Genomic DNA, 27,968 nt, shown 5'->3' on the forward strand with positions numbered 1-27,968 from the left:
ACAGAGGGAAATGAACAATAAGACCCCTGATTCTTTGCTGTTAAATTTTGTAAAAACTCTAAAACTGTACATTAAATGAGACTGATTAATAAGCAGTAACTTATTGTGGTGCTCCATATAGAAAAACAACAGTCCATCATTGGTTAAGCTTACTGCAGCACTAGAACAAGATCTGTTCTCGCTTCCTTAAAAGTTATATAAAAAACTGTGACAGGAAATTTTTCATTTTCCATCTTTAGCTGCAAATCTGTGTTGAAGAAAAGTTTGCATCCTCAGTGCACAACAACCAGTAAAATCAGATCTCGATGGTCAGATAAATCTCTGTTCTCGTGGAAAAGATGCAGATGTGTTGTGTGTAGTTGGTGAAGTTTGTAGTATGATATCAAGTTGGAAACCTAACAGAATAATTTGAAGCATTTTTTTAGGTTAATAGTTGGAGTAAACGTTTAAAAAAAAAAAGAAAAAAGAGAGAGACAGTTCTTGCAAATTCAAACAGAGTTATATTTTACACTAGTGCAGTTGAATGCAAACCTGAAAACACACCTTATCCAGTCCAAAGGAACTTTTAACACATTTTCTATGCGTCATGTAAATCAGCCTTTGTTGGACCAGTGGAACTCAGGAACCAAAAACATCCTCGCGTAATAGATGTTGAAGGGTCAGGCCGATTCTGACACAGGAATAACACTCCAAACTAGATGTCGTGGCAGGGTATATAAAAATACTCTTCATATGGGGGTTTGGATTTTACTTTCCATTTTGGGCTTTTCTGCGTTTCTTTTTCATTTTGCTTGATCTCCAGCTGTTATTTCTTTGTTTCTTATGAAATCCACCACCCTGAACCTGAAAGAGAAAAGGACAAATAGCATAAACAGCATGAAAGCATGGACCCATCCTGCCTCAACAGTTCAGGCTGGTGGTGGTGTAGGAAATTTTCTATGCACACTATGGGCCCCATAGGACAAATTAAGCACCACGCTGACCATGTCCACCCCTTTATGACCACAGTGTACCCATCTTCTGATGGCTGCTTCCAACAGGATAACAAACCACGTCACAAAGCTGCAATCATTTTAAACTGGTTTTCTGAACATGACAATGAGTTCACTGTACTCAAACCGCCTCCAAAGTCACCAGATCTCAACCCAACAGAGCATATTTGGAACTTGGTTGACCAGAACATTCACATCACAAATGTGCAGCCACTATGTGATGCTATCATGTCAACATGGACCAAAATCACTGAGGAAGGTTTCCGGCACATTGAGAATCTATACCATGAAGAATTAAGGCCGTTCCAAAGGCAAAAAGGGAATGAACTCGTTAAGTGTACCTAATAAAGTGTCAGGCGAGTGTATATTATTCCACAGACCTTTTTGCGTTTCTGCACCGCCTGTTTTTCAACCTCCATTTCTTCATCCTCATCTGTCTGAAAGTCATCTTCCTCCTCTTCCCTTCCGTCCTCCATACTTTCTTCTGCTTGGTTTTTCAAAGTGAACATGGAGGCTGTGGACAAATACATGGTGTTACAGAGCAGTAAAACAGGCCAACTGCAAGAGTTTCACTAATCTGTGTCGTTGTATGTGGATTCAACGGAGAACCAGTCATGTAAAACTCGACAATTTAACTGACTAATATTGGTTCTTCTGATGGACAGTGTGCTTCTCCTGAAATCAGTGGTCAAATGAATCTACTGTGTGTAGATGGGAGATACTGACGGGGGTAGAGGTCGCTCATGCTGTCCTCAGAGTCACTATGACCGTCATCACTGGATGAGGGTTCCCACGTGCTGCTTGAATGTTTGGAAGAGTTTCCTCGACCGCCCTCCTCTTCAGTGTCTCTGGGCCTTTTCTGCGTCAGTCTGGTTGGAACGAATTCAATCCCCTGCTTCACACATTCTTCATCTAGAGAAGGCATAAGGCAGTTGTGTTAGCCATCACATTCACAGTGCAACTATACAAAAACCCATACCCTCAGTGTTTTATGCATACTCATATATCAAGTCTGTATTTACTGACATTTTCTCACCTTCTGATTATTTATTTATGTAACAAATGACAGATTGTGGTATTGTTTCCTTTCCGTTATGGAATGTAAACTTTGATTCTTTCGGCTAATTCTATTTTTCTGCAATCTTACTACTGTGAGCTCACCAAAAAAATAAATTATTTTGGTCTGAGCAAATTAAGCACGATTGGTATCTGCAAAAAAGTGCTAACAAATGAATAAGCTCATCAGATAGCTTTGCTTTCCTTCCTGAGAGATGGCTATCACACAAGAAGTCTGACTCCTGAGATGAATAACATCCTGAGTGTTTACACTACAGGAGAGGTGCACATGGAGAGATAAGTGATGCACTGACATTTAGAGAGGGCTTTCTTGAAGCGTTTTCCGTTGACGTGCCTTAAGACGTGGTGCGGCTGCCGGTTGAGATGTCGAAGGGTCAGCTTACAGAAAAGCTGATTGCTAGAGTACAAACAAAATACATACATCAGAGAATGCACTTTGTATCTATATGGCATCAGAAAATTACTCAGCTGTAGTGTCCTTACGGTTGCTTTGTGCTTGGCACGATGTGTGGCTCATACTGACTGTAGTTGAACTCAGCTGCAGCACTCAGTTTCTCATATTTCTTCCCCTCAGTGAACTTCTGCAGCTCGGCCAATTTGCAGGGAAACTCGTGGCCATTTAGAGTACATTTGATCTGAAAAAGTACAAAATCGAAGGTATAAATAGGGCGTTTTTATTGGCGTTAATGTTTTGGTCAGTAGAGGTCGGTGGATCAATCCAAATATCGCTAGCATTGATACCAACACTGGTACTGGCATCAGACTGATACTAGTGCAAAAGGATCGATACTTTCTTTCTATCCTCTAAGATCAGTATGTAGCTGATTGTATTAAATTGATGATAATTCTTATCATAAATCATGACACACTGCTCTCCCTGGGATAAGATGCCTTTATAAGTTCCAAGTATCGGCGATACTGGCCCTGTATTAACTTGTTACCTGATCGACACCATAAATGGCAGTACTGCACACCGCTGTTGGTCAGCACTCTTTAGCAATCACAACATCAGAACACCTGGCTCATGCTAGATCAATTTGCAGGTTAGCATCACGTTCGACATCAGCTCACACGAAGTACACGTGCGACGTGGAGAAATCTGCTCGCTAACCTTTTTACCGCCTGTGAGCTGAAGAAAGGGGTGATTCACGAGGAACTCTCTGAGGTCCGCAGGTAACTCATCCATAGTTTAGAAACACTTCAAAACAGCTCGTTCAGCGTGTTGACGACGACAACGCTTCAACAAGGAAGCTCCCAACACGTGGGCTGACTGCGCAGACTCTGTTGTGTGATCTTGGCGCCATCCAGCGATCAAATCAAGTAAAACCCATCTTACACGAAGTTAGCCATTCACCTCTCTCATTTGGCATCAGACGATCCTTTTATCGAACCACCGGTGTGATTAAACAAAAGCAGACAATTGTCTGCAAGAAATAATGTCCACGGTCCTTGATATATTCCCCTTTTTTTGCTACCTTTAAGAAACTAAACCTTAATCGACTTAAGTAAGGTGACGACAGAGCCCAGTCAGCTGACTGCAACCATCTGACAGGTCAGAGAGCATTACGGAAGACAGACAGCCCACTCTGCTTGGTTTTCATAAAACTACAGAGTAGCCGACATATGAGCGCATGCGTGAGCTTTGAATTAAAGTTCATAAACCAGTAAAGTAGACACCTGTAAAAGTAAATAAAACTATTTTATAAATCTTCCTAGCATGGCTAGTTTAGCACATTTGTTTTACTCGACTAGTCACTGGAGACTGTGGACAGAGTGAGTCATCTTGCTTTAGAACCAAAACCACGCCCATATTTCTCCCACAATTCCCTGGTTCCGTAAACAAATATCGGAAGCTGTTTGAGATGTCGTGCATACTGTGAATTAAAATCTGACAATAGAGCTAAAGTAGAACCCAGAGAGCGCTGTTGTTGTTACTTACAATTACATTAAGAGCGTTTAGTAATGTTACTGAGCTAGCTGGCTAGCTTAATAGCATAACTGACGATATTTAAGGTTCCTACTGTTTCTTAAGTACACGTGAATATATATATATATCTCTATATATAACAATGTCTGGACCAAATGGAGATCCAAACATCTCTGCTGACGATGGTATTATAAACGACGAAGATGATTTCGGCGAAGAAGGTAAAACAACAAAAGCTTTCATTGTAACTGATGCTAATCAATCATTAGAGCCGCAGGGCCGCTCCAGTGATTTTTAGAACAAACACTAGTTAGTCTGTGGTTAATTTTAATTACGTGTGGGGGTATTTGTGGGCGTGATTTAGTTTTAAATAAAAAAGACAAGTCGATCCTTAATACTTTAGTAGGAATTGATGGGGTAATTAGCAGCCATGTTCAATGAATTGAAGCAACTGTAAAGATTCGTGGGCCAAAGTTCCTCCAAAAGAATGTAGGACACTGAGAAGGTCATACAGAAAACAGTGACTTCTGCTTAAGGGCTTCCTAAAAACTATTGAATCATGGGTTGTGCTTAGACCTGCACAGAGTCAGAAAATGTTCTGAATAGGTGTCACAGTAACTACACTCAACATTCACCTTCATATAAACATCCCTGCCTGACTAAACACCCGCACCAGTGCCCTTCGTGGCGGTTGTGTTGTCAAATAAATGTTGACCTTCATTTTTTCTTAAGTGCAGTTAACTAAACTGGTTTTCACATCTGCCTCATTTTCAGTTTTAATTTTCTTTAATAACCTTGGTGATGAATAATGGACTGTTAAATTGGTGGGATGTTATTTTTTTATTTAAAAGAAACAAAAAAAAAAAGGTAACTGAAGCCAAAAACTGTCAATTTTCATAGCATTGTTCTGTCTTTCATTGATAACAATATAAATTTATATGATCTAAAACTGTTAAACTCTTTATTCAGTCGTTGCTCTCTAAATTGCCAAACAAAGCAAACTAACCTGTGCTGCTCATCCACAGAGTACTCTGCCATCAACAACATGCTAGATCAGATCAACTCTTACCTCGATGACCTGGAAGAGCGTAACGACGCTCTTAATGGCAAACTGCACGAACTGATGGAGTCAAATCGGCAAGCTCGACTGGAATTCAGAGCCCAGTTGTTGGGCCCCCCAAAGGAGGATGATGTGGAGGAGCACTGTCCCGCAGCAGATGGGGAGTCCTCCTCAACCAGCAAGGAGGACATAAACGAGGATAAAGAAGGCTTGCAAATGAATGACATGAATATTTAGATCAGGAGATTAAATTAAGGAAAAAGCCGGGATAGATATATTATGAATGTTGACTCAACTCCTGAAAGCTGTCATTTGGACTAGTGACCCTTTATCTTCATAGTTGACGCTCACATCAGCAGGCGTGTGCAATAGATTACATCTCTTCCTTTGCAGAGCTCATTCCGGTTTCTCCTTTGGCAATGTGCCGATGTTCTGGTAACTAACCTCAAACAGCTTCTCATGCAAGCTGGATGTTACATCAACTTCTTTAATTTCACTGCAGACTTTATAAATCTAAAGCCAGATGTGCCGCATTGTATTGGGAAGAAAAGGCTCTGTAGAGATTTGTACAGAATTATGTGGGAGGTCACAACGCCAAGTCCTAAAGCAAGAAAACGACTAAATATATATTTTTAAAGTTGGTATTAAAACATGGTCTTTGATAAACAAGGTTCAAACTACAGGATCAACCTTAAATCTTTCCAGATTCTGGACCTAAATATTGTTTTGATACAGATTTCATATCAACAACTTCTCAAGCATTTGAGTCAGTCCTTGTTAAACAGAGAAAGACTCCAATTGAACTTCCTCAAGTGTTTCATTGCATTATTAGCTTTGCAATTCCTATACCCTCCCAAAAAGTAAATAGGAAGCATTCAACACTCATATGTATTATAATGCTTGTTGTGCATCCTAACTGTAAACGCTGTGCTTTGTTCAGTGTCTGTTAAGTGTGAGCTGTAAAATCAAAAAAACGAAAAGTTGGAATTATGAGACATTTTTAATATAAATTAAGATGACTCCCAAACAGAAAACAAACATCCAAAAATACAATAAACTTCCAGCAGTTAGAAAACATCACCAGTTTGTTCATCTCAATTTGTCAGTAGCTGAATAAAAATACAATAAGAAACGTACAGCTTTGTTTGAAGTCATCCTTTACATGCCCTTTTTTTTGCCTCTCCCTCTCTCCGTTCTGTTTCAGAGCTTAAAAGCACAGATTAGATCACGTCTCCTTCATTCAGAGAGAATACAACACTAATCATGTGACAGTCGCTGATGTGACTACAAGGGTTGCTACGTGTGTCAGTCAGTCCTCTGTGGTTTATAATAGGCTTCTCTAAAACACAGGGTGAAATGTTCCAGAGCAGAGCGCTGGTTATGATGAAGGAAATGGTGCTTCCTATTTCACCCTCACCTGTGAGTAACACCTCTGGATAATCTACAGGACTCTTTGCTACATTTTAATTGATAGTTTTGTACTATCGCCCAACTGTGTTTCTATCCTTGGTACAGCAACTAAAATAAAATGATGGTAAACTGGAGTCAAATAAGCACCAACTTAAAACAATAACATTGGGCTGTGAATGCTTTTAAAAAGGATGAGTGGAAAACAATTGTTTTTATCTAAATGTAGCCTGTGCCATCGATTCTGACCTGGAGGCGACAGGAGAGCGTTTAAACTTAAAAACAAGATGTAGACAAAGTGCATGCAGCCTTATGCAAACGGGAAGAATCATCATTTAGATTAAGTGCCTTACTGCTATAAGAGAAGCCTTTTATTTTTGGCTGCTGATGGCCTTTTAAAAATACACACACTCTTCACCTGACTATATTTTGACGACAGGTGTCCATTACCACATTCGGCTCTTACAAACTGCTTTCAGTGTGAAGGGAACCACTGCTGACTGCCTTGTTCTTTTTGTTGCCCAAAACATCATCAGCAACATCAAATTAAACCCAAAATGCCAGCCATTCATAAAAAAACGAAGATGAAACGCTGTGAACCAGGCTGCGATCAGATCTGAGATTCAGCTTTTTTTCTTCACTCAGTCCATGTGCCACTAAGACCTGTTTGTTTTAAAAACAAATGTCGACACCTGCAAAAGTATGCAGTGTGCTTACAATCTACATTTCACCATGTGCTATGTGTGATTAGCCAGTGTCTCCACTTTAACATCAGTCCAGTCTTTTATACTGGTTGGTTGTACTAACCATCAGTCACCTAGCTAGCCAGAGAATTAGCGCAAAAAAAGTAAGAAAGAAAGAGAAAAGCTGATAATGAGCCATCTAAGACTCTCGATTCTTGAGGACAACAGGGTGGAAAATGAGCACTTTAGCGAGCAATCTTAATTTTAAATGTCACTGGAGGAATTCAGCTTAGAAAGAAAAGAGTAAAAACCAAAACAAAACTATGGATTCGTCTATATCTGCAAATTTGATTGTATATTAAAACTCGCATTTAGCTTTTGTTTTTTGCAGCCAAGCAGCATTTCCTAATTCCAAACTACATCCTTCATGTATACAGTATAAGTCATAATACCCTTTGTTTTTTTAGTTAGTATGCAAACAACACTATGTGCAGTTTTACTTCAGGACAGCAAATATTAGGTTTTAAATAATACATTGTCTGAACCAATGCACAGATTTGGAGTGATAGAATGATAAAGCCAATTAAACTTCAATGGGACCATGGGCCATTATACCCAAAGATATATATATATGTTTTATATATATTTTGTCTGTCACCTGTTGAAGCAACAGCCTCTCTATGAATTTCTGTAGTAGTACGACTACACAAATAAGCACAATCTGCTTAGTTGCAGTTTTCCAGAGACCAAAGTACGGGAATCAGTTTAAAGAGGGCATCAAATACAAGGATGCTCTCGTTGTAAAAAAAAAAAAAAAATGGTGAAAAAAGGTCTATTTAGTTATTCTGATTATACTGATACTAAACACAAAGGCTTTAAGTTCAGTATCTACTTCATCTTTTTATTTTTGACTACATGACTTTATAATAATGTGTAATCTGATAGTGATGGCTGACGCTGGCCCACATTTTCCAACTGAAAGCCAAAATTAAGAGCTTCGCCCGCAATTGTGTTAATTTCACACCCTGGGAGAGCAATTCACATGAGAAGTCCTGTTCCTCTGTGCATTTAATTCCAACTTTCCAGTGCGGTGAGGAGCTCGACCGCCAACTTCTTGGTCTCTGTTCCATGAAAGCACCTCTTTAGTCACATCCTGTCAGTGGTTGTGATTGTACCTGTTTCTTTTCTGTGCACATCATGTCCTCATCGCCTGTTTGCCGCCCTTCCCGACCTGCGTCTGGGTGTGGCTTTTGCTTTCCCCGTCCCGTTCTTTTTCCCCTGGGTTGCAGGGGCTTCTTTCTCCTCCAACTCTTCATTGGCATCCTCTGCAGCGGCTGATGGCTCAGAGTCCATGTCCACACTACTGCTGGCGGGCACCTCAGCAGGGGATGTGTCCATGTTGCTAGTGATGGTTGCTGAGGCGGTAGACAAGTCCTCTGAGGTTGCCTCAGGTTCGGCCCGCTTGCCCCGTATCTGCATTTTAAGTTGGGTGAGTGTGACGACGGGCTGCAAGGATTTAAGGTTCGTCGCTAAATCTGTGTCATCAGAGAGTAGATTTTTATCCGAACAGTCTGAGGCAGTTTCTGTTATGTGCATGAGCCCTTCAGCAGGTTGGACAGATTCTCTCGAGTCTTCAGCATCTTCACCTTTTCGACTCACCAAGGCTCTGTACCTCTGTGGGGGGAAAAAAAACCCAACATAAAAATACTGGATTATGCCTCTAGATATACACTCATGCAGCTTGTTTCCCCAGCAGATTAATGTACACACTGGCCCTTTAAGAGCTCATGTAGATTAAGGCTTGAGTTATGCAATTAAAAAATTAATAAAATAATTCAAAACACAACTGAATGAAAATAATAATGTTGTTATCTTTAAGCTTAAAACTTAAACCGACAAACCTTAAGATTCTCAAAGTGCTGCAGTGATTTGCAGTGGCTGTGCAGGGCAGAAGACTCAAAGTTGTAAAACTTGTTGCAAAGCTTGCAGATAAAACCTGCGACTGGAACTAAAAAACTGGACCCTGTGACGAAGGAAATGAGAAACTAAACATCACAAAGATACTAATATCAGAGAAGAGAAAGCAGGAGTGGGAAAAAAACACAGGAGTGCCTCTCTCACCATAGACTGTGTCAGGGTCATACTGCTCATCACTGGGCACGTCGTTTAGAGTCGCTTCTTTAAGGGAGGACCAGCCGTCCTGCATCAGTGAAATGTGTTACCGCAGAGATTATCTTAAACCAGTTCTGAACCAAGGGTTGTACATTTGCCAATCATCTCACTGAAGGAAATCACCAACAATAATTTATATGCAGCTCACCTCTCCATCTCCTTGATTACTCAATCCTTCCTCCTCCTCAGTCCCCTCCTCTGTTTCTAATGAAAAACCTTCTGTCCCCAATGAAGCAAGCTTGGCGAAAGCCTCACAATCCTTGTCCTGGAGCTAGAAACGAGAAAATTGAAGTGAGAATTTTACCTCATCTATGTATACAAACTCGATTAGTCTCCATATAGTTATGAATATAAATAGTTGTGAATATAAATGTATTGTATTTGGCAAAAGAAGCTTTTCTTTACTGGAACACTGGTGATTTTCCTTTGGGGAGGTCAAAACCTCTCTTATGTTTGCCAAAATTTTCTAAATAAAGAAACATCATTTCCTCTGGGAAAACATTTGTTGATGTGTAAAAGAAAGAACAAAAGGATTTCTTTCCCACCTTTTGTCTGTGCTCCTGGGACTGCAAGTGCTCCAAAAACATCTGGGAGTTCTTGAAGTGTTTCTTGCAGATCGCACAGGAGGACATGTCCGTTTTACTGGCAAGCTGAGGAAATGGAGCAGAGCATTTTCAACACTACTCAGAATCTTTTTTAATATTTCTTGAACTTTACTTTTGCGCTATGTAGTGAGAAACTGATGTACCTTGTGTTCTTCTGTGCGACGGTGGTCGGCGATGCTACTCGTGAAGTGTGTGAGACAGGTGGCACACCAACGCTTCAAGTCTTTCTTCTCCCTGCAATGAACACAGAACATCCTTCATAAGGGTCGTCCTCTACTTTCAAACTTAATATGACACACAGGAGGAAGGAGGTGGTCTCTGAACGGGTTTAATTAAAACGTGCAAATATTCCACACCTTTTAAAGCTGCTATGCTTTTCTTAAAAAAATCTGCATATAACTGACCCATCTTTGTTTGCTCCCTGTAGAGACTCCTGCACTCGCGGCAGCAGGGTGACGAGGCAGGCGTTGCTCATGTGTTGGATCTCCATCATCCTCTGCTGGTGGGAAATGCTGTTCATATGACTCCTGAAGTTCTAGCACACAAAGGGAAGAACATTAATGACAAAAGAGTGGAGTTAAAATCTTATTATTAATGCTCAGCGTTCAACCTACTTGCTGGTTGTGGCAGGTGATGCTGCAAAGATAACAGTAGAACTTGTTGGAGCCCTCTGCCACACCCTCCTCCTCTTCATCCTGGCTCTCGGGCAAAGCTACAGGGGCATCTTTGCTCTGTGAAGTTTCCTCTGCTGGTAAATTAGCCTGCCGGTCACCCTCACTAGGCCTGCCAGAGGGGGACGGGGCTGGCGAACAGCTATGCACCTACAAAGAAGAACCACAAGTGTTGAATTTTTATGAAAAATGTATAAAAATCAACAAGACTTTAGTTCTTTAGGTACATGAAAAACAATATGTTCTCTATGACCTGAACATCACAAACAAAAGGCTCCTCTCACCTCACCAACTTTGGTCTCCTCGAGTGCGTCGACGATGTCTGATCCTGTTCTGGAGCCACTTTCTTCCAGAGCGATGTGTTCTTGTGATAAAGAGACACCCAATAAGAGTTCATCTCAAAAGACCCCAACAATAACACAAAGTACTGTGTAAAGGTCTTGAATCACCCCTCATTTCTTTATATTTTGGTCAGGAAATGGGTGCAGCATTTTAACTGAAACATGTACATATAGACATGGAAATGCAGCATATGAGGCAAGAACAGAGTTTTTACAACTCTAATGAGCCTGAAAGGCTCTTGAACACAGCCTGAACTCTCTTAGGCAGCTTTCTTGTAATTTCTTTTTTACCTTCAGGGTGGACATCCTCTGTGTTGTTGCTACACTCCGAGGAAAGAGCTTCCCCATCTGTGTTTGCCGTAGTGACGGCCTCAGCAGCTCCCTGTTCTGTGGGCTTCTCCGACCTGAGAAAAAAGCATTTCTGTTTAGCAAAGTTTCCACCATTTTTTAATGCTATGAATTTCAAATAACTGAGTAAGAAAAAGAACACATTTAAATTTAAATTTGTTTTTTGCCTTCTCAAAACCGGTGGGAGGAAAAAAACTAAACAAAAAAAACGTAGGTACAGTGGACCCCCATTTTTTTCCTTTTTTGGTCAAGTACAAGAAATTACATTTTCCAGAGATATTGAGTGCAGTTTTCTAATACAGCTAGCAGCAATAAACTGGCTTTCCCCACCATTCTGTCCTCTTTTTCTTCACTGCAGGCTCTTCAAGTTGCTCCTCAGATAGCTGTGTTGGCCCGTCCAGTCCTCCCGTAGCGCCATCTGTGGGTGAAAAACACAAACCAAAGGGAAAAAGAAAATATTTAACTCTGATATTCTTCAAGTACTTTGTACAAAAAGTTTCAATTCACATGGCATTTAGCTAACACTATACCTCAGCTTCCACCCTAACTAATTACTATGTTTCTGGTATGGATGAATTGCAGCTCTACCTGCTTGAGTCTTGCCATTAGCTCCAGTGATACTGCTAGCTGCTGCTGGTTGCTCATCTGAGCTCCCTGCTGCCATCTGCTCACTGTCCCGCTTCCGGTCTGGCTGTCGATTTGCAGCATCCTACTCACAGAGACAGATCACATGAAAACTAGAAAATAATGATCCATCGTAGCCCAAAAACTTTATCCATGCAGTTTTTTTGAGGGATACATTCCTCAAACAATGTGTAAATGTGTGCACTGAATCTATAGTGCACCTACTTATTTGTCGAGAATAAATGGAAATCCTGATTCTTATCATTTTTCATGCATTCACACTGCTTACAACAAAGATACTTACACAAACACAAATAATCAAAAACACGCTGTACTGTCCAACCCTGATCACTCGGATGGTAATCTGAGCTTACTCAAAAACCCACACAATGAACACAGTAACTGCAATACCGCTGTTATAAATACCGTGGAAGAAGAAGAAGAGGAGGCAGAGGATGCTGAGGAGGTGGTGGTATTGTTGTTGTTGAAGTAGCGGGGATGTGGGTGGAAGGGTCGTGCAGCTGGGAAACCCATGATGGGAGACTTGATAGCCATGCCCATGGGAACCGGCCCGAGCAGGGACGACCTGTTCCCTGCTGTGAAGAACTGCCGAAACTGCTGCCCACCCATCCCAAAGCCCCGCATGTTACCTGCACGCAAGCACAACAAGAAAGGAAAGAAGGAAACTAATTATTATAAGGGCTTGCTTTAAAAAAACAAAAACAAAAAAACAATATACATGAAAATGTCACATGACATCTTCTGCTCTTTGAGATTTCCAGGTATTGCCATTTTTACGCTCACACCGTACCCTGCATCTGCTGCATCAGTAAAGCACCCTGCAGCATGGGATTGGGGGCGATGATGGTCGTCTGTGAGGCATGGCTCAAGTTGACCATCCGGGGAGGGGGTGCTGTCTGGGGGGCAACAGGAATGGTTCTGGGAAAGAAATACACACAAGAAAGTAACATGTCTTATTGTTTAAAAATTCACATTCTCAAAAATCTGAAGCTAAAGGCAGAGTGTCTGGGGTAAATAACAAATCCCTCAGAGCCATGGAAATTTTTTCCGCCTTCTTAACAACCTGAGAATTTATTTTACACGCATCCATCATACTAAAGCTGGCTTGACAGATTTTGCTGCCACCTTCGCTCGTCCTCAGAATAAGGATGAGGAAAGAGAAGAAAATATTCAACCCGAGTTTAAGTGAGGATTAAAAATGGAGAAATAAAAAGCTTCCTTTCAAAAAAGGTTGGGACACAAAACAATGTAGATAAAAAAAACCGAATACATAATTTGCGTATTATTTAAAACCCACATCTTATGGATAACTGCAGAAAGACAACATAAATAATGTTGAAAATTAGAAGCTATATTGTTTTTTGAAGAATACATGCTCTGAATTTGATGTGTAGTGTAAAGGCCATGTGGTTGAACATATCATAATTAATTACATTAAGTACCAACACGCCTGGATATAAAAATAACATGCCAGAACTTAACCAGTCTTTCATCTACAGTAAATAATATCATTAAAAAATTCTGAGAATCAGCCTAGCAAGATGGAGCACCGTTGCCTCACAGCAAGAAGGTCCTGGTTTTGAATCCTGTGGCGACTTGTCCAGGGTGTACCCCTCCTCTCGCCCTACGAGAGCTGGGATAAGCTCCAGCTCTCTCCAGTACCGGAGAATCAAAGAAAATCTCCATGTGCAACGGACTAGGCTAAAAACCAGTATTAATGACCACAACCTTCAGAGTCAGGACTCAAAACAGATTATGCGATTATGTAGTGGAATCACTGCTCAAGCTCACGAACACTTGTGAAAACGACTGCCGATGAGAAACGTCTTCTGCTGAATTGACCAAATGCAATTTAAAACCTCACAATTTAAAGAAAAAAATATATATGTTAAAAAAAGATCCAAAATTATCATTGCCTTCTCTGAGCTACAGCTTAACATGAGACAAACAATACCAAACAATAATCTGCAGCAAGGCTTTGCAGGAAGTGTCTAGATGCTAAGTTGACACACAGAGACGAACATCATAGAACTCAAATTCTTTATACACATTACTGACATCAAGTTAAATATAAGCAAATATACTTTAAAAAAAAGGCTTATTTATATAGGACAGCTTTATCGCCTTTATATGGTTTTCAAATCGGGGCATTGCGTTACAGTGAACAGGTAATTAGATTACCTGTTACCTGTAATTAGACTATAGACTGGTTGACTGTGGAAGATGCCTTAACAAATCTGATGTGATTTTGTGTCATTGGTCTGAGGTCAGAAATTCTGCAGCAAACGCTTTATACAACGTGTAAAAGAGGGATTATAACACATAACTTTTGAGTAATCTAGATAATAATGAAAGGCAGCAGTCAAAATAAACCTTGACTACTTTCTGACCACTAATTAAATATCTGAAATCATAAATGTAGCCCTAACAGGTGTTGGGACGGGCAGTTAGAATACAGGTCATCCGGAGGGCCTTACATAATCCCCGGTCTTGAGTTAACAGGCTTACCGGGGCGTCTGGTGGTGATGGGCCACATGGTGTCCGGGAGGCGGCTGCGGCGGGGGAGGCGGAGGCTGCTGCTGCTGGAAAAGTTGCTGTAGTTGCCGCAGTTGCTGGTGAAACTGTTGCTGTTGCTGCTGATGGATGTGCGGATTGAACATCACGGGCTCTGATTTAATCCGTTACGTTGCAACGAGTTGTCAGAGCCGTCAATGTGTGGCACCTCTTAGGACAGAGGGTCTCTTGTTGGGAGGAAGAAAAACGTGATTACTTGCTCTGCTATCAGACCAACTATTTGTTGTTAAGGCACACTTAATGACAGTGCGCACCTCCTGTGAGACAACAGGTCGCTCTCATATTTCATTATGACAACTGGCTAGCGTTAGCAAGGGAGCTAACAATAATGAACTTTTTGGTTTGCTAAGTTTACTTTCATTTCCTCTCCCATCCCGCTTCATACAGATAGCCGCATGTTAGCCGCTAGTCTGTCAAAGAAAGCAGAATGGTACTCTAAATATGCCCACAGTATCGAGCCTATGTTGATAACTGAAGTGTAGCTACACCTTCCATAAAATGAACGAAGCTAACGCTACATTAGCCTCCGCCGCTCACTCACTGAACCAAACAAGTTAGCTTAGCATAGCATTCAACTAACTCAAAGATAAACCTCCCCTGCAGGGACTCTTTGTCGTATTTACCTTCCTACAGCTGCCCCCAGAGACGTAAACCTCGCTGGGTGTTAATTGTCAACGTAAAAACAAATCGAAGAGTTAAACACTCGCACTTTCCTGCAACGGTGGAACTTGCATAAAAGCTGAAGCCATAACCTCTGATCAAACTGGTGGACCGTGTCACCCCCTAGTGGCTGCCTGGAGAACTGAAAACGCATGATGGACGTAGAATAAGCAGGCTTCGAAATAATGTCGTTATTATTTTATCTATCAGCTAATGTGACATAGTTAATAAAAATAAAGCTTTTTAGAGGTGAACATTAAATAGCAGAATACCACTTAGCACCGGTGGCACTGTTTACATTACATGTATTTAAGACTTGCATTGTTGTGTTAGTATACTGTCATGTTGGTTGTAGGTTGAGCTCATTATGTTTTTCACTCTATCTATGTTGCAAATAACCACCGCTGAAAATTAATTTCTATAGGACAATGTTCTCTTAATCTTTCACTCCTTGTTTTTGGCTCTTGTTCTTCTAATATGTCTGTATGCAGTCAAGTGTTTGTGTGTTTAATTGTGTAAACTTATACTTAATGTGGGATTTTATCCAACCCGTGAAGCACTTTGTAACTGTATGTTAAAAAGCGCTGCAAAAATAAAGTTGTTGTTGTTATTATTATTATCATTATATTTAATAAAGTGTCAAAAAATAAGGTAATAAAATGCACATTTTCATAATTGAAACTGAGAGCAATCACAAATTTAAACACAACATAAATATAAAAGGCCATTCATATTCGCTCAGGTGAGTTAAAAAATATTTACTTTAATATGAAAAATACTCTGAGTTTGTTTTCAAATTGCAAATGATTTATACGAGAGAAATCTACCAGTGTCACCACCTCGCGGTGGGTGTGGAGTACTGCAGGGATCTCCTGGTAAAATACAAGAGCTCATCCTTCTCCTCCTCCCCCCCTGCGGTGCTTGGAGAGGAGAGTGTTGGAGAGACTGCTGGGTTGAGGTGATCTGACACACCGAAGAGCACCGTAAATGAGGAAGCAGAGCGAGAAGTGAGCCGGTGAGTGCGCGCTGACTTGAACGCCCTCTGAACGCTCTGAGGGAGGCGAGGAGGGGCGCAGAGGAAGATAAAGCCATAGATCCGTCCCTGTTCTGTCAAGGAAGCTAGCCCATCATCCTCTCGCGCCGCAAAGATGGGGAACCGGGGAATGGAGGATTTGATTCCTCTGGTGAACCGCATGCAGGATGCTTTCGCGGCCATTGGGCAAAACGCAAACCTGGACCTGCCGCAGATCGCCGTGGTGGGAGGACAGAGCGCCGGGAAGAGCTCGGTGCTGGAGAACTTCGTCGGGAAGTAAGTAGGCTTTTCCAGGCTGTAGTGGATGCTGGTGCGCCTCCGGTGCACCGTGCAAGAAGGAGCTCTTACATCCAAGTCCCCATCCCCCCCCCGGCCAGGTTTAAATACATCACTTAGACCCGAAAGCTTCAAATTAAATGGGCATTCAACGCACTTTCTGTCGTTGTAAACCCTCGAGCACACCGTGAGGCAGATTATTTTGTTAGGCCTTCATAAATCCCCGGAGTAGTTTATCTGTTAACTACCTTGTGATGCATTCAAGAACCACATATTCAAGTTACAAAGACTTATTATGATTCCCGTGCTTGATGTAACTTTCCAAACGTGCCCGATTTGTTGTTGAATGACTTCAGATAAAGGAAAATTTTCATTGTAAATCCACTGACATCTGTGACAAAGGCAGGGTCAGTTTGGAAGCTGACTTCCTGTGCAGCATGTACTGTCACAGCTTGCTTGGTGGAAGTGTTGTTTCTGTAGCAAGGCTCCCATTTTGTTGCCCAAAGGCTATTTAATCCTGAGCAGGGAAGGGTGCAGGATGATGCCTGCTCTGTGTGTGTGTCAGTGAAGAGGCTTTAGCCTCGCAAACATGCACAGCTTTTTCATTCTGCCACAACTGCTGTGCTGATGATTCAAAACACAGGAAGGGAACAGAATCTGGAGTATGCAAGGCTGCTGTGTGACCTTGCACACACACACACACACACACACACACACACACACACACACACACACACACACACACAGAATGAGAGTCCACCTGAGCTTTGAGCCCTTCCAGCTCAGCTCATCCATCTGTCTGCCCGTGCTTATAATACTGTAAGTGAAGCTTACTGCATGCAGGCAGCACTGATGGTGCTTCTATCTGTCAGTCTGCTCCTGCTTTCTTGTATTTCGCTGGATCTGAAGATTTTTTTTAATGGGTTCAAAGATGCGCCCCCCCACACACACACACACACACACACACACACACACACACACACACACACACACACACATACACTGTGTGATTCAGCAGTATTTCCTGCTTAAGCAAGGGCAGAGTGTATGCACACTCTGCTCCGAGCCAGCTCACCCCAACACTCAACAAGGCTTTGGTATTCCAAGACAAAATACCATCTATCCCACTGGACACAGAAGGAAAGGATCCATCTGTTAGGCATAGCTCTGTAGGTCTACCTAGTTCACCACATGGCCTCTATAATCCCCATCTTAAATGGTAGTTGGGGAGGCTGACCTGCTGTTTACCTGTAAGTGTACTCTACACTCTACCTGCTGTAAAAATAAAGGAATTCATTACAAAAACGTTTAGATGTTTCTGAATAAAGGTGAGAACATGCAGTTATATATGGAGATTACAGTCGGAATACTAAAATAACAGTACAACAGCAACCGGCTGCTGACACTAGTATACTGCAAAGCCTCGACAGCTATTCTACACAACACAGTACCACAAGAAACCGCTGATGTAGATTATAGTAAGTGCACTGTTTGAATGAACATTTTATTTCTGGCAAATCTACCTGCAAACTTAGCTCAAAATTCAGAATAAAACTCTGGAATGAAAAGCACATTATGTTAAAGTGAGCTAAACTTTTATATCTGCTACTGGCATCTTATTACTAATGTAACGCCTCGCTTTTGAGCCTTTTTATTCCCAGTAATTGCTATTAAATTGATCTCTTCACCCTCACGATTGGACCACGCTGTGCTGCACTCACACATCTGTTGTCATAGAAACAGCTTTGTGCCTTATTATGCTGTCTTACCCAAAGGAGCAATGGTTTAGACAAATTATGAGATTTTAAACTTTATTACACAAAGGTGGTGGATTTCAATGCCAAGCGGGTGATTTGTAGGAACTGCGGTCTTTGGCATCTCGTGAAAATTTGTGGCCTGCTGCATTTTTAGCCTGCCAGCTTTCCTCGTCCAGCTGCAGTGACGTAGCTCAGGCTCTCCCATCCTCCTGATCGTCCTCTGCTTCACCTCCCCCACTGACCCATTGTGTTTTCTGACTAAACACATTTTTCCAATACGCTGCATTTACACGTGCCACAGCTTCTTTCTTTTCCATTTCCCCGTCTCTAATAGTGAATTGTGTTGGTGCCTCGCAGAAAGTCCAGCTTCCATTAAACTGCTTCTATTTCATAATTCTTATGTCAATAAAAACAAACAGGGCGCTATTGATTTTATTCCTGCCCAACCCCACCCCCAATGTGTCTTTTATGGTTATCCCAGACAGCCAATAACAACGTACAGAAAACTGCTGCATCAGTTTAATGGCTGTTTACAGCTTGTCTGTTGCTCAGCTGAACTGGATGTCATTTTAGGGGGAAAGAAAGAACATGAATGGGAGATAGATAAGTGGACAGGTTCATTCGAGCCTTGTGATCATAAACAAACAGCTTTTGCTATGTAGTTGTTAAAGGATTTAGGTTAAAACTAACAAATACACAGTTAAAGAAATGCTGTCAAAAAGGGTTTGAGAGACACTTTTCCTCTTTGGTGGATTAGATTTTGATTGGGTGATGCTACGTGTCTGGCAGCTGTGACTCAGGGACAAAGGCAGCTAAAAGCAGTTGAGATATTCCGTGGTAACCTCATGAGAGCACAGGGGGACTAATCAAATTTACCTCCATGTCTTTGTCATCTCTCCTTTGCTGTTATTGCTTACGGTGTTTCTTACAGTTTAAACTCTGATTCCCCAACTCATGAATCTCTAAATTGAAGTTCTGCTCGGGCATTGTCAAAGGCAGTGAGGTTAAACTAAAAACATGATCATAACAAACACACTAACGCACTGTGCCAGCACAAATCAAGATGCTCAGTCATCATAATGTGTTTGTATTTTGAAGTATTTCTCTTTACCCATATGGAAAAGATATATATAAATCTTATAAAGTTTGTATCTGTCTTGTGTGAAACTTGAATGAAAAGCATACAAGAGTGAAAACAGATATAAGATCTGTTGAAAAATTATATAAATGAAACTTGTATGTTTTGGATACTTACTAAAACAATATATGAAAGTAATGAGAAAGTGGCCACTTTCATGAGTAAATCATATAAGCCTTATATGATTCACAATATGAAGCAAGCCAAATCTGATGCAAGTCTTTTATAAGTTTTTTCTATTTCTTTTCCATATGGGTAATCTCTGCTTTCATCACCAAACATTCTCTTGTCATGACTAAAGAAGATGCAACTGCTTCTTTTTCCTTTTCCGCTTTAAAACAATAAATGGAAAACTTTTTTAAATGTGCCTTTATGGTGACAAACAGTGATTCATTTTTATTATTGTTTAAAGTTTTGAATAATTTTCCAATAATCTGATTAAGTGTTTAGTCTACAACCTGCCAGAAGAAACTGATAGACGCCACTGTAGTTTCATCAAGGCCAGACATCCGAGGGTATTTGATCTGCAGTACAGAAATCTTTTAATGTTTGGCTTTTAATTGACAATAAATGAGCTATCTGGCCTTCTGCTGATTTATTTCTCTCTGTGTTGACCCGGCCGAATCATTGGCTTGCCTGCCTGGCAGTAAACAAGACATAATTATGAATATGAATTTGAGCTCATCCGCTCTTTCTCATTTGTGGCCGTCTCCCAGTCAGTAATTAAGGCTCCCACAGGTCTAATTATCTCAGACAAAGCAAGAGAGCTCTACTCGTCTTCGTTGCCAAACACTTCCAGTGCCAGCTGAGTGAAACCTGTTAGTACCCAGTAACCATGAGGGTGGGGGTAAATCCACTATTGTTACATGTGTAGAGTACCATTTATGTTAAAGGGAGACAAAAACAGTTCATACACTGAACGTTGGAGGAAAATAGAATGAGGTGATTTAGAAAGTCGAAGGAAAAACAGTCACTAAAAGGGAAAAGCAGCAGCTGTGTGCTGCAGATTTCTTTCAGTAAAATGAAATTTTCTTGCTGAATTCATTGTTAGTCGGATGACTCCGCTGATGGGACAAATCCACATAAGATGGCATAGAAAGCTATTACAGAAAATAACCGGGATGTTTAAGATCAGTATGTTGAGTTTATCAGGAGAGCTTGGTAGTCGCTGTGAATGATGTTTGCAAAGGCTTAGCTGCAAGATTTGCTCAGTTTCAGCACCACGGACAGCTCTTTGACTGATTCCTCTGGAAAAAGCCAAATGCTGATTATATCATTGGAAGTGAGGGTTGCTCTTCTGCTCTTCGTGTATTATAGTCATGTCATTATGGAAGATTAAAAGGGGCCAGTCAGTGGATTATAGAAACAATAGCTTTTCTTTTCTTTTTTTTCTTTTTTTTTTTTTAGCAGAGGATTCATGCTTGTATTGAAACAGGCCAGGAGATGTCACGTAGTCTTTCTTAGGATTGCCTAAGGGAATAATGAGTCATATATTTAGGCGATGAGTGGTGAGAAAATGGAGATAACAAAGATTGTTGTTTGCTGAGGTGTGTCAGGCGTTTTGTTATCAGTGCAGGCTGTGAGCACTGGAATAGCCCAGTAACATAAAACTCCAACATAAGTGTTTTTTTTCTCTCCCTGCTGCCATCACTGTTTTAACCCCAGCACAGGGTTTAGGATACATAACTGTTTCCACATGTTACATAACACTGAAAGGGTGTAAAGTGTTCTGATGAGCAGCAGCAGGACATTATCCTGTCACTAGATTAAAGCCTTTACTTTGTTCAAATCAAACCCCAGTGGGAGGTGGTGGGAGGGATGTAGAGGCCTAACTTAATTAATTGCTTATGAAGAATAACGTGAGTGAGTCTCATGCCTAAAACGTGAATCTTTTTCTTTGATTCCATTGGATGTGATCAGCAAAGTTAGACTTGTAGAGTTTGTAATAGCTCTAATTAATCAAGTGGTAACATTTTACTTTACTTTCCCCGTAGTGTTAACGTCTTGCATGATTCTGAGTGAAATGGACTAGTAAAGAAAGCAGAGACTTGAGGGATTTGAGGGTCGAACAAATATAACAAGCAAGATCGTTGATATCTGCTAATTTTCCATCTATTTACACTCACTGGACACTTTATTAGATAAGCCTACTCAACAGCTTCTTAACACAAAGGTCTAATAAGACAGTCACATTGCATTTAGGTGTGTAGACAGGGTTGAGGTGACCCGCTGAAGTTCAAACTGAGCATCAAAGTGGGGAAGAAAGGTGATTTGGTGGCAGACAGGCTTATCTGAGTACTGCTGATCTACTGGGGTTGTCCTACAAAATACATCTCTCAGGTTTAGAGAGAATGGTCTGAAAAAGAAAAAAAACAAGCAGCAGTTCTCTGGGTCAAAATGCCTCGTTGATGCCAGAGGTGAAAATGACTGCTTCGAGGTGGTAGTACAGCACAAGTAACTGAAATAAGCACTCATTACACCCAAGGTATGCAGAAGAGCATTTCTGAACGCAGAGCATGTTAAACCGATAAGCAGAAGAACTATAGCAGCAGAAGCCCACACCGGGTGCCACTCCTGTCAGCTAAAAACATAGCTAGGTGTAACTAATAAAGTGGCCAGTACGTGTATATTTCAGCTCTTCTTATTTGGAAGGAGTGATTCACAATTCTCTGGATAGTTCTTAAAAACGAACTCTATTCAGAAATTGGTAAATAAAGGTGCAACTGAAGACTTTTTGAAGTATTTTTTTCATTAGTTACCACTTCACATGACATGTTTTTTATTAACCGATTAATTGTTTGGTCAAAATGTCTTATTTTGTCTGATCAATGCTCCACATAAAGCAAATAAAAGTGGGAAATCCACACAAATGAGTAGCTGGAAACAGATAATGTTTAGTAAATTCAAAATGAAACAATACCTAAGCTCCATTTAGGAGCAAATAATAATGTTGTTTTAAGGAAATCGATCATCAGGAAATCATGAGGCATTTATGGGACTCAAATGCAGTAATAAAATATGCCTTAAAGAGCGAGTTAAAGTGTAGAAACAGAAGAAAGTGTGGGCACAGTAGGAGTGGGGAAACAGTTGGTGAGAGACGGAGGAAGAGAGGACATCATTCGTTCTGATACTGCTACAGAGGATTACCACTAATCTCTGTTTGGGCCGCAGCTCGCCTCCAACACATTCTCCCATTGGCTCCGGTCTAATCTCGATGCCCACATATCCAACAAACGGCCCTTTCATTGGCTCCACCTTCCAGTGTGGTTTATGGGAATATGTGTGCACGCGTGCGTCCATTATTCATCAGTAAAAACAGTGTCCTTCTGCCAAAACACAAACGCTGCCGGGAGGGAAAATTGCCTGTTTGTGCTGGTGCACCGCTGTCAGGACTCGTAATGCTGCACGCATTAGAGCGGGATTAGATGAGGCTCAGTGTCTGACTGTGTCTGGGAATCGGAAGTGAGGTGACGCACTTGCTGAGAGCAACAGAGCTGCATACTGAGCTAGAGTTGTTGGGAATATTACAGTGTCTTATAGAGAGTATCTAAAACATATACAAGGTAAACCCATCCTGGGTGATGTTAAATCCTCAATTCTTTGATCTTTGGGCTGAAGGAAGAACAACACTCGGTGTATAAATGCTCAATCAACAATCTCTTTATTCCATACAATTCTCATTATTCCATACAACACTTTGACCATAAACCATCCGGATGGGGAGATGTGCATGAAGAGGGTCACAGCAGATCTCCACTAGAAAGCACACTTCAAATAGATTTTGTATGTCAGGGAAACGCCCCCTCTTGCGTCAGCAGATAACATAACATGCATCAATTACAGTTAATGACAGTTGCTACATTTCTTTTGTTGACAACCTTCTACCATATTTCAAGCGCTGTTTTCAGCCGTCTTCGCTCCAGGTGTTTCCTGCTGCTCGGTTCTCTTCATGCTTATCTCTGGAACATCATGAGCACGTCCTGTACCAAAACTGTTGCTGTGCAGGCATCCTGAGAGCTGTAGTTGTTGACGTACTGTTGGGCAAACTTGTATTTAATTATTATGTAAGATTTCTTTTAAGTAGAGCTCTTTGTACTGATTAAAACAGTCAGGTCTACACGAGGGAATAAGACAGTCTGTGTGCATGTGTGTACTCGTGGCCCTGGCATTTATTTGTGTACCACTGAGAGGGTAGACTTTATTACAAAAAGCAGTGAGTCACTACTCCACAGCAGCTGGTGCTTATTAGCTGCGTAGGCGTGTTTTTGTGTGTTTGTGCACAACATCAAGTGATGGAGGCTTAGCCCGAGTGCCTCCAAAAGTCAAATCTATCAGGTTCTTTTCTATGAGTGTCTTGGAACCTAAAAATACATCAGTTTGATTAATCTGCTTTGAGTTATTCAGCTGCAGCAGACACACATGCTTCACACATGCTCAAGCACCTTCCTCCTCTTTTCACTGTGCTCTCAATTGATTAGTTTTGATGGTTTTATGGTATCCTACAATATATACGCGGTATATCTACATAGATAGAGACTGAGGGAAATGCAGATTTAGAACTGCTGTAATTTGGTGCAGAGCACTACATACTGGGGGCTAATTTTGTGTTTTTCACAAAGTTACTTGACGAAACAATTAAGGGTGAGTGCAAAATAACTCAAAATAGCCATATGCATCCAACACGACACATTAGTTTCATTTAAAAAGAAAGCACGCGTTCTTTCAAGTCCAATGTTTGACATATTGGGTCATAATAAAAACCATCTGATGAATAAAAAGACTGACATATTATTTTATTCTTTGTTTATTTGTTCATTTAAAAGGTAAATAGCAGCTAGGTGCTGATAATTAAATGTACATGATTAGCAGCTGTTGCTGCCCACCAGTCTTGGAATGGTTAAAAGGCCATTTCCAAAACAAATTTATGTCCATCTTTCTACAGCAAGAAGGATTATTCAAACAGAAAACATTCAAAACAGCTGTCAGTCCTTCCAGGAGTGGATGTCCCAGCACTCCAAGGTCAGAGTGAAACTGTAAACACCCTAACAGCGACTTCTCGGGATCTACAGGCCTCAGTTAGCATCTTAAATCTTAAAGTACATGAAAGTACAGTTAGAAAAAAGTGAACAAGTTTTGTTTGTTTGGAAGGAAAAATCCTCTTCTCTTTAAGAAGAACATGGCTGCACAGCTTGGATTTGCAACGTTGCATCTGAAAAATCCACAAGACTTCTGAGAGGGGAGATGGTTGGTCATAATGCAGAGCATTGGAGTTGTAATGCACAGTACTGTGTTTGGCAAAAAGCAAACACAGCACATCAGCACAACCACTTCATACAAGCTGATGATGATTTGGGCTTGTTCTGCAGCCACAGGACCCGGTCACCTTGCAGTCACTGGGTTGACCATGAACTCCTGGCTATACAAAAGTATTTTAGGGTCAAATGTGAGGCTATCTGTCTGAGAGCTAAAGCTACGCTGAACTTGGGTGATGAAACTGGACGGTGATCCCAAGCAAAGCAAGAAAATCTCCAACAGAATAGCTAAAAAAGAAAAGAATCAAGTTTTTGCAATGGCCAAACTTCCTGCACAACAATGTGAGAGACTGATAAAGTGATACAGAAAGGAGTACATAAAGCTAAAGGTGGTTCTGCAAGCTTTTGAATCATTGTGTCTATGTAGTTTTTCACAGGAATGCTTCTTTGTTTTGGCTTAGATTCTATTAACTAGATAATGACACAGTGTATTATAGCATATGTTGTTGTTCAGTTCAGGTTCTATTTAAATAATCTTAGAACCTGCTAAGGACCAGATGATTTTCTTATTATGTCCTGATACAAGAAACCTTAGAGTCAAACTTTCTTTCTTTCAATGATTGTAAGGGTGCACATCTTCCTGCTGCCTACTACTCACACGGATTGTTCGACAGGTCCATTCATCAATCCATGCAACTGAAGAATATTACCAATAATGTATTTCCCAGATACAGTGGTTAGGACTCAAAGTGCTCAGTGCACTTACACTGTGGGTGAGTGCTTGCAGAAGATACTTAATGTACCTAAACACAGACAGCGTGTTTCTCTGTATGTCTCTTTGTGTCATAAAAACAAATCCTCTTGTGTCAGCTTTGTTTCTTTCTTTTTTCCTTTTTTTTAAAGTGTGCTGTGGTGATTATTTCAGTACATTTGGCAGTCACACAACCATGACAGTTTCCGGTCCCTCACCTCACTGTGGGGGATGTATCTGAGGAGGGTTGGGGGTTGGGGGTAGGTGGGGCTGGCATCCTCTCTGAAGAAGACATTAGGTGATGAGCAATTAAGAAATGAGGATGTTGATGGTGTTTTCAGGGATATGACAGTTTCCTTGGCAATGCAGAGGAAATATGGGTGTTTGGGAGTGGAGCGAGAGGAAGACCCGCAGTCAAGACCATCTGTCTGCTGGGCAGGTAAAAGAAAGGACAGACACACAAACAGTGGATGATGAGAAATCTGGCTTGCTTTGTTCTACAGGCACCAACAGAACAGCGCTGGCTCTGAAACAGCACTCAGAATAAAGCGCTCTGCTGCTGCTGAGCTCAGAGTAGCAGCTGTTGCTAATAAGCAAACAGATTTTACATGTCTTTGTTGATAGTCGCCCGGTCAAAGCTTGCTGATCGTAGTTTAAGAGATGTGCTGGATTAATATCTGCACAACTCAGCAACCTGCAGTTTTAGGATTTATGAGATTATATCACACGGTTCAGTCTTTGAGAAAGGGACACTTTCTTCAAGATAGAAATCCTGTGTTATCTGTTTTTGGGGGGATCAATTTGAGAGTATCTTACTACCAATTTCTTGCTTATTCTCTTATAGTATTATGCTGCTGTGTAGCAGACTGCTTCTTGGCCGGTTCCAAGTCATAAGAAGAGAACAAGAAGAACAATTAACAGGAAAATGTTCATTATTGAGCTTAAAGGTGCTGGTAGGCAGATACTTACAGCAGTTTAAGCACAGACAGATCAGACTAATGATATCTCTGTGTAACATCCCTGCGTGTTTTTTGACAGACTTCCCACTGTGCTCACCAGCTTTCACATCAGATCGGTGAATTCGTCAGAGAACACAGCTCAGACCTGATTAACTCTCATCTCATGACTCCGAGCTACCTCGGGCTTTGCCTCAGGTTCAAACAGAGACCTCATCTATTTCTTATGAATGTTACATTCAGTTGCCCAGTGTTGAGCTCTCTCATCAGATACTGAACAGTTTGTCTTTGCATTGTGTAAATCGAAAACATTTTGTAGCTTGATTGCATTTCTGTCATTAAGCTGAGGTGACTACAAGTAAGCTTCACTTGAAACTGTTGGAGAGAAAACTAGAAAACCTCGCATCGCTGAGAAATTGGTGTCACATCAGCTGAGGGGCACGCGGTGTAAGAGGTGAGCTGACGCTGATGCTGCATCTGAATAGCTCCAGGATAAAAGAGATCTTGTGCAATGGAAAGCATAACTGTCCGGCAGACAGTCATCTGGATGAGCTGCTTTACAGCTCAGACACACACAATCAGTGTCAGTAGCTGTATGCAGAACACATTCATTTGGATGGACACATACAGTTAATCAGAAATAAGCAGCAGAAATAAGGATATCAAACACCTGTTTCATTCTTTCTTTGTCACCATTCGCATGATTTAGCTGTGATGTTCATTAGTCATGTTTTGGTGGTTTTTGGTTAAAATACACTGGTTCTTTCTTTACAAAAATTAAAAGCGTCAAAACACACAAAAGCAAACAGTTCCATGAAGGCACCGCCTATTCAACGAATCGTAAAGTGGTGAGTGGCAAATATTGGTCAGAACAGTAATAGTAATAGTCTGTATCTCATTGTACAACTGTATAGTGACAATAAAGGCATTCTATTCTATTCTAATCCAACTCTTGGAAACCTGCAATCTGTCTGTAAGCCACCAGATGGCAATAGCTGTGGTTGCAAAAAAAAGTCTTGCTGTCCGATAGAGATCTATGAGGAAATGACTCTGTCTTAACCTCAGTAAACAATTTGCTGCAGACTTTATGGAGTCACTCACTCATTTGGGGTCATACTGAATAAAACATTAAATCTGTTTTGTAAGTCTTGATCAAACCTTGTTTCAGAATGAAGGATCACATGTGGTTAAAAAAAACAGGACGCCTGCTTGTTCACAACTTGTCAATCAAAAGGCATTAGCCAATGAGCTTTTTTTCTGTCTGTGGCTGTAGTATGGCATACACATAAATGAACCAGCCATCTTGGCTCCTTATTTAGGGTTTGGTCATCACACTCGAGGCAGTCATCTTTGGACTATACAAGGGCCACTATGCACAGCTAATGAGCACGTGCACACTCCAGTTAGCATGTTCTCTCTCACATTATGCAGCTGTTTTATTAAAAGCAAAGAAACTTGATTGGACTCGATTTTCACTTAATACCTGCTCACTGCTTATTGTCATCACATTCAGAAGACTGTTCTTATAAGCTGTAAACTGAATTAATTTAATTTAATTTAATTTAAATGACTTCATTTTATTCAACATGATGATTTGCTGCCTCTCAGGTTGAGTGACCTGCTGGCAGGCAAAACAAGGAATC

The 27,968-nt window shown here is 40.9% G+C and overlaps 4 protein-coding genes across 10 annotated transcripts in view; 2 read left to right on the forward strand and 2 right to left on the reverse strand.

The window, feature by feature from the left end:
* Window positions 1-480: 480 nt before the first annotated feature.
* Window positions 481-3,559, reverse strand: surf2 (surfeit 2). 2 transcript variants are annotated; one of them, XM_039614637.1, is made up of 6 exons: window positions 3,424-3,559; window positions 2,553-2,704; window positions 2,363-2,466; window positions 1,719-1,904; window positions 1,373-1,506; window positions 481-843 (listed from the first exon to the last, which is right to left on the reverse strand). In XM_039614637.1, exons 1-6 carry the CDS (start codon window positions 3,430-3,432, stop codon window positions 748-750), a joined length of 681 nt encoding a protein of 226 aa, XP_039470571.1. In that variant the 5' UTR covers window positions 3,433-3,559; the 3' UTR covers window positions 481-747. The 2 variants fall into 2 exon arrangements, with proteins under 2 accessions (XP_039470571.1, XP_031610515.1); XM_031754655.2 differs by lacking the exon at window positions 3,424-3,559 and adding an exon at window positions 3,181-3,408.
* Window positions 3,560-3,886: 327 nt separating this feature from the next.
* Window positions 3,887-6,192, forward strand: bbln (bublin coiled coil protein). Its single transcript, XM_031754466.2, has 2 exons — window positions 3,887-4,217; window positions 5,022-6,192. The coding sequence occupies exons 1-2, from the start codon at window positions 4,139-4,141 to the stop codon at window positions 5,291-5,293; spliced, it is 351 nt and encodes a 116-aa protein (XP_031610326.1). The 5' UTR covers window positions 3,887-4,138; the 3' UTR covers window positions 5,294-6,192.
* ciz1a (cdkn1a interacting zinc finger protein 1a) lies at window positions 6,038-15,294 on the reverse strand. The gene is made up of 16 exons (XM_031754465.2): window positions 15,126-15,294; window positions 14,437-14,669; window positions 12,719-12,846; window positions 12,334-12,557; window positions 11,872-11,992; window positions 11,614-11,701; window positions 11,227-11,339; window positions 10,879-10,958; window positions 10,538-10,744; window positions 10,328-10,458; window positions 10,067-10,157; window positions 9,864-9,968; window positions 9,467-9,589; window positions 9,268-9,346; window positions 9,048-9,169; window positions 6,038-8,820 (listed from the first exon to the last, which is right to left on the reverse strand). Exons 2-16 carry the CDS (start codon window positions 14,586-14,588, stop codon window positions 8,350-8,352), a joined length of 2,235 nt encoding a protein of 744 aa, XP_031610325.1. The 5' UTR covers window positions 14,589-14,669; window positions 15,126-15,294; the 3' UTR covers window positions 6,038-8,349.
* Window positions 15,295-16,032: 738 nt separating this feature from the next.
* Window positions 16,033-27,968, forward strand: part of dnm1a (dynamin 1a) — a 63,623-nt gene continuing 51,687 nt past the window's right edge. For all 6 annotated transcript variants that reach the window (XM_039615639.1, XM_031754612.2, XM_031754616.2 and 3 more), the window contains exon 1: window positions 16,033-16,471. In XM_039615639.1, coding sequence (XP_039471573.1) covers window positions 16,311-16,471 — 161 coding nt within the window. In that variant the 5' untranslated portion in view covers window positions 16,033-16,310. The remainder of the gene's footprint in view (window positions 16,472-27,968) is intronic.

The sequence above is a fragment of the Oreochromis aureus genome, linkage group 7 (assembly GCF_013358895.1).
Source record: "Oreochromis aureus strain Israel breed Guangdong linkage group 7, ZZ_aureus, whole genome shotgun sequence".
Taxonomy (NCBI): Eukaryota; Metazoa; Chordata; class Actinopteri; order Cichliformes; family Cichlidae; genus Oreochromis; species Oreochromis aureus.

Coding starts and splice junctions, on each gene's coding strand:
- bbln (XM_031754466.2), top strand. CDS start 4,139: ATGTCTGGACCAAATGGAGATCCAAACATCTCTGCTGACGATGGTATT. Junction 4,218..5,021: donor AGATGATTTCGGCGAAGAAG/GTAAAACAACAA, acceptor GCTCATCCACAG/AGTACTCTGCCATCAACAAC.
- surf2 (XM_031754655.2), bottom strand. CDS start 3,255: ATGGATGAGTTACCTGCGGACCTCAGAGAGTTCCTCGTGAATCACCCC. Junction 2,467..2,552: donor GTGCCAAGCACAAAGCAACC/GTAAGGACACTA, acceptor TTTGTACTCTAG/CAATCAGCTTTTCTGTAAGC. Junction 1,905..2,362: donor CAAGAAAGCCCTCTCTAAAT/GTCAGTGCATCA, acceptor TGCCTTCTCTAG/ATGAAGAATGTGTGAAGCAG.
- ciz1a (XM_031754465.2), bottom strand. CDS start 14,588: ATGTTCAATCCGCACATCCATCAGCAGCAACAGCAACAGTTTCACCAG. Junction 12,558..12,718: donor ACTGATGCAGCAGATGCAGG/GTACGGTGTGAG, acceptor GCTTGCGTGCAG/GTAACATGCGGGGCTTTGGG. Junction 11,340..11,613: donor AAGAAAAAGAGGACAGAATG/GTGGGGAAAGCC, acceptor CTTTTTTCTCAG/GTCGGAGAAGCCCACAGAAC.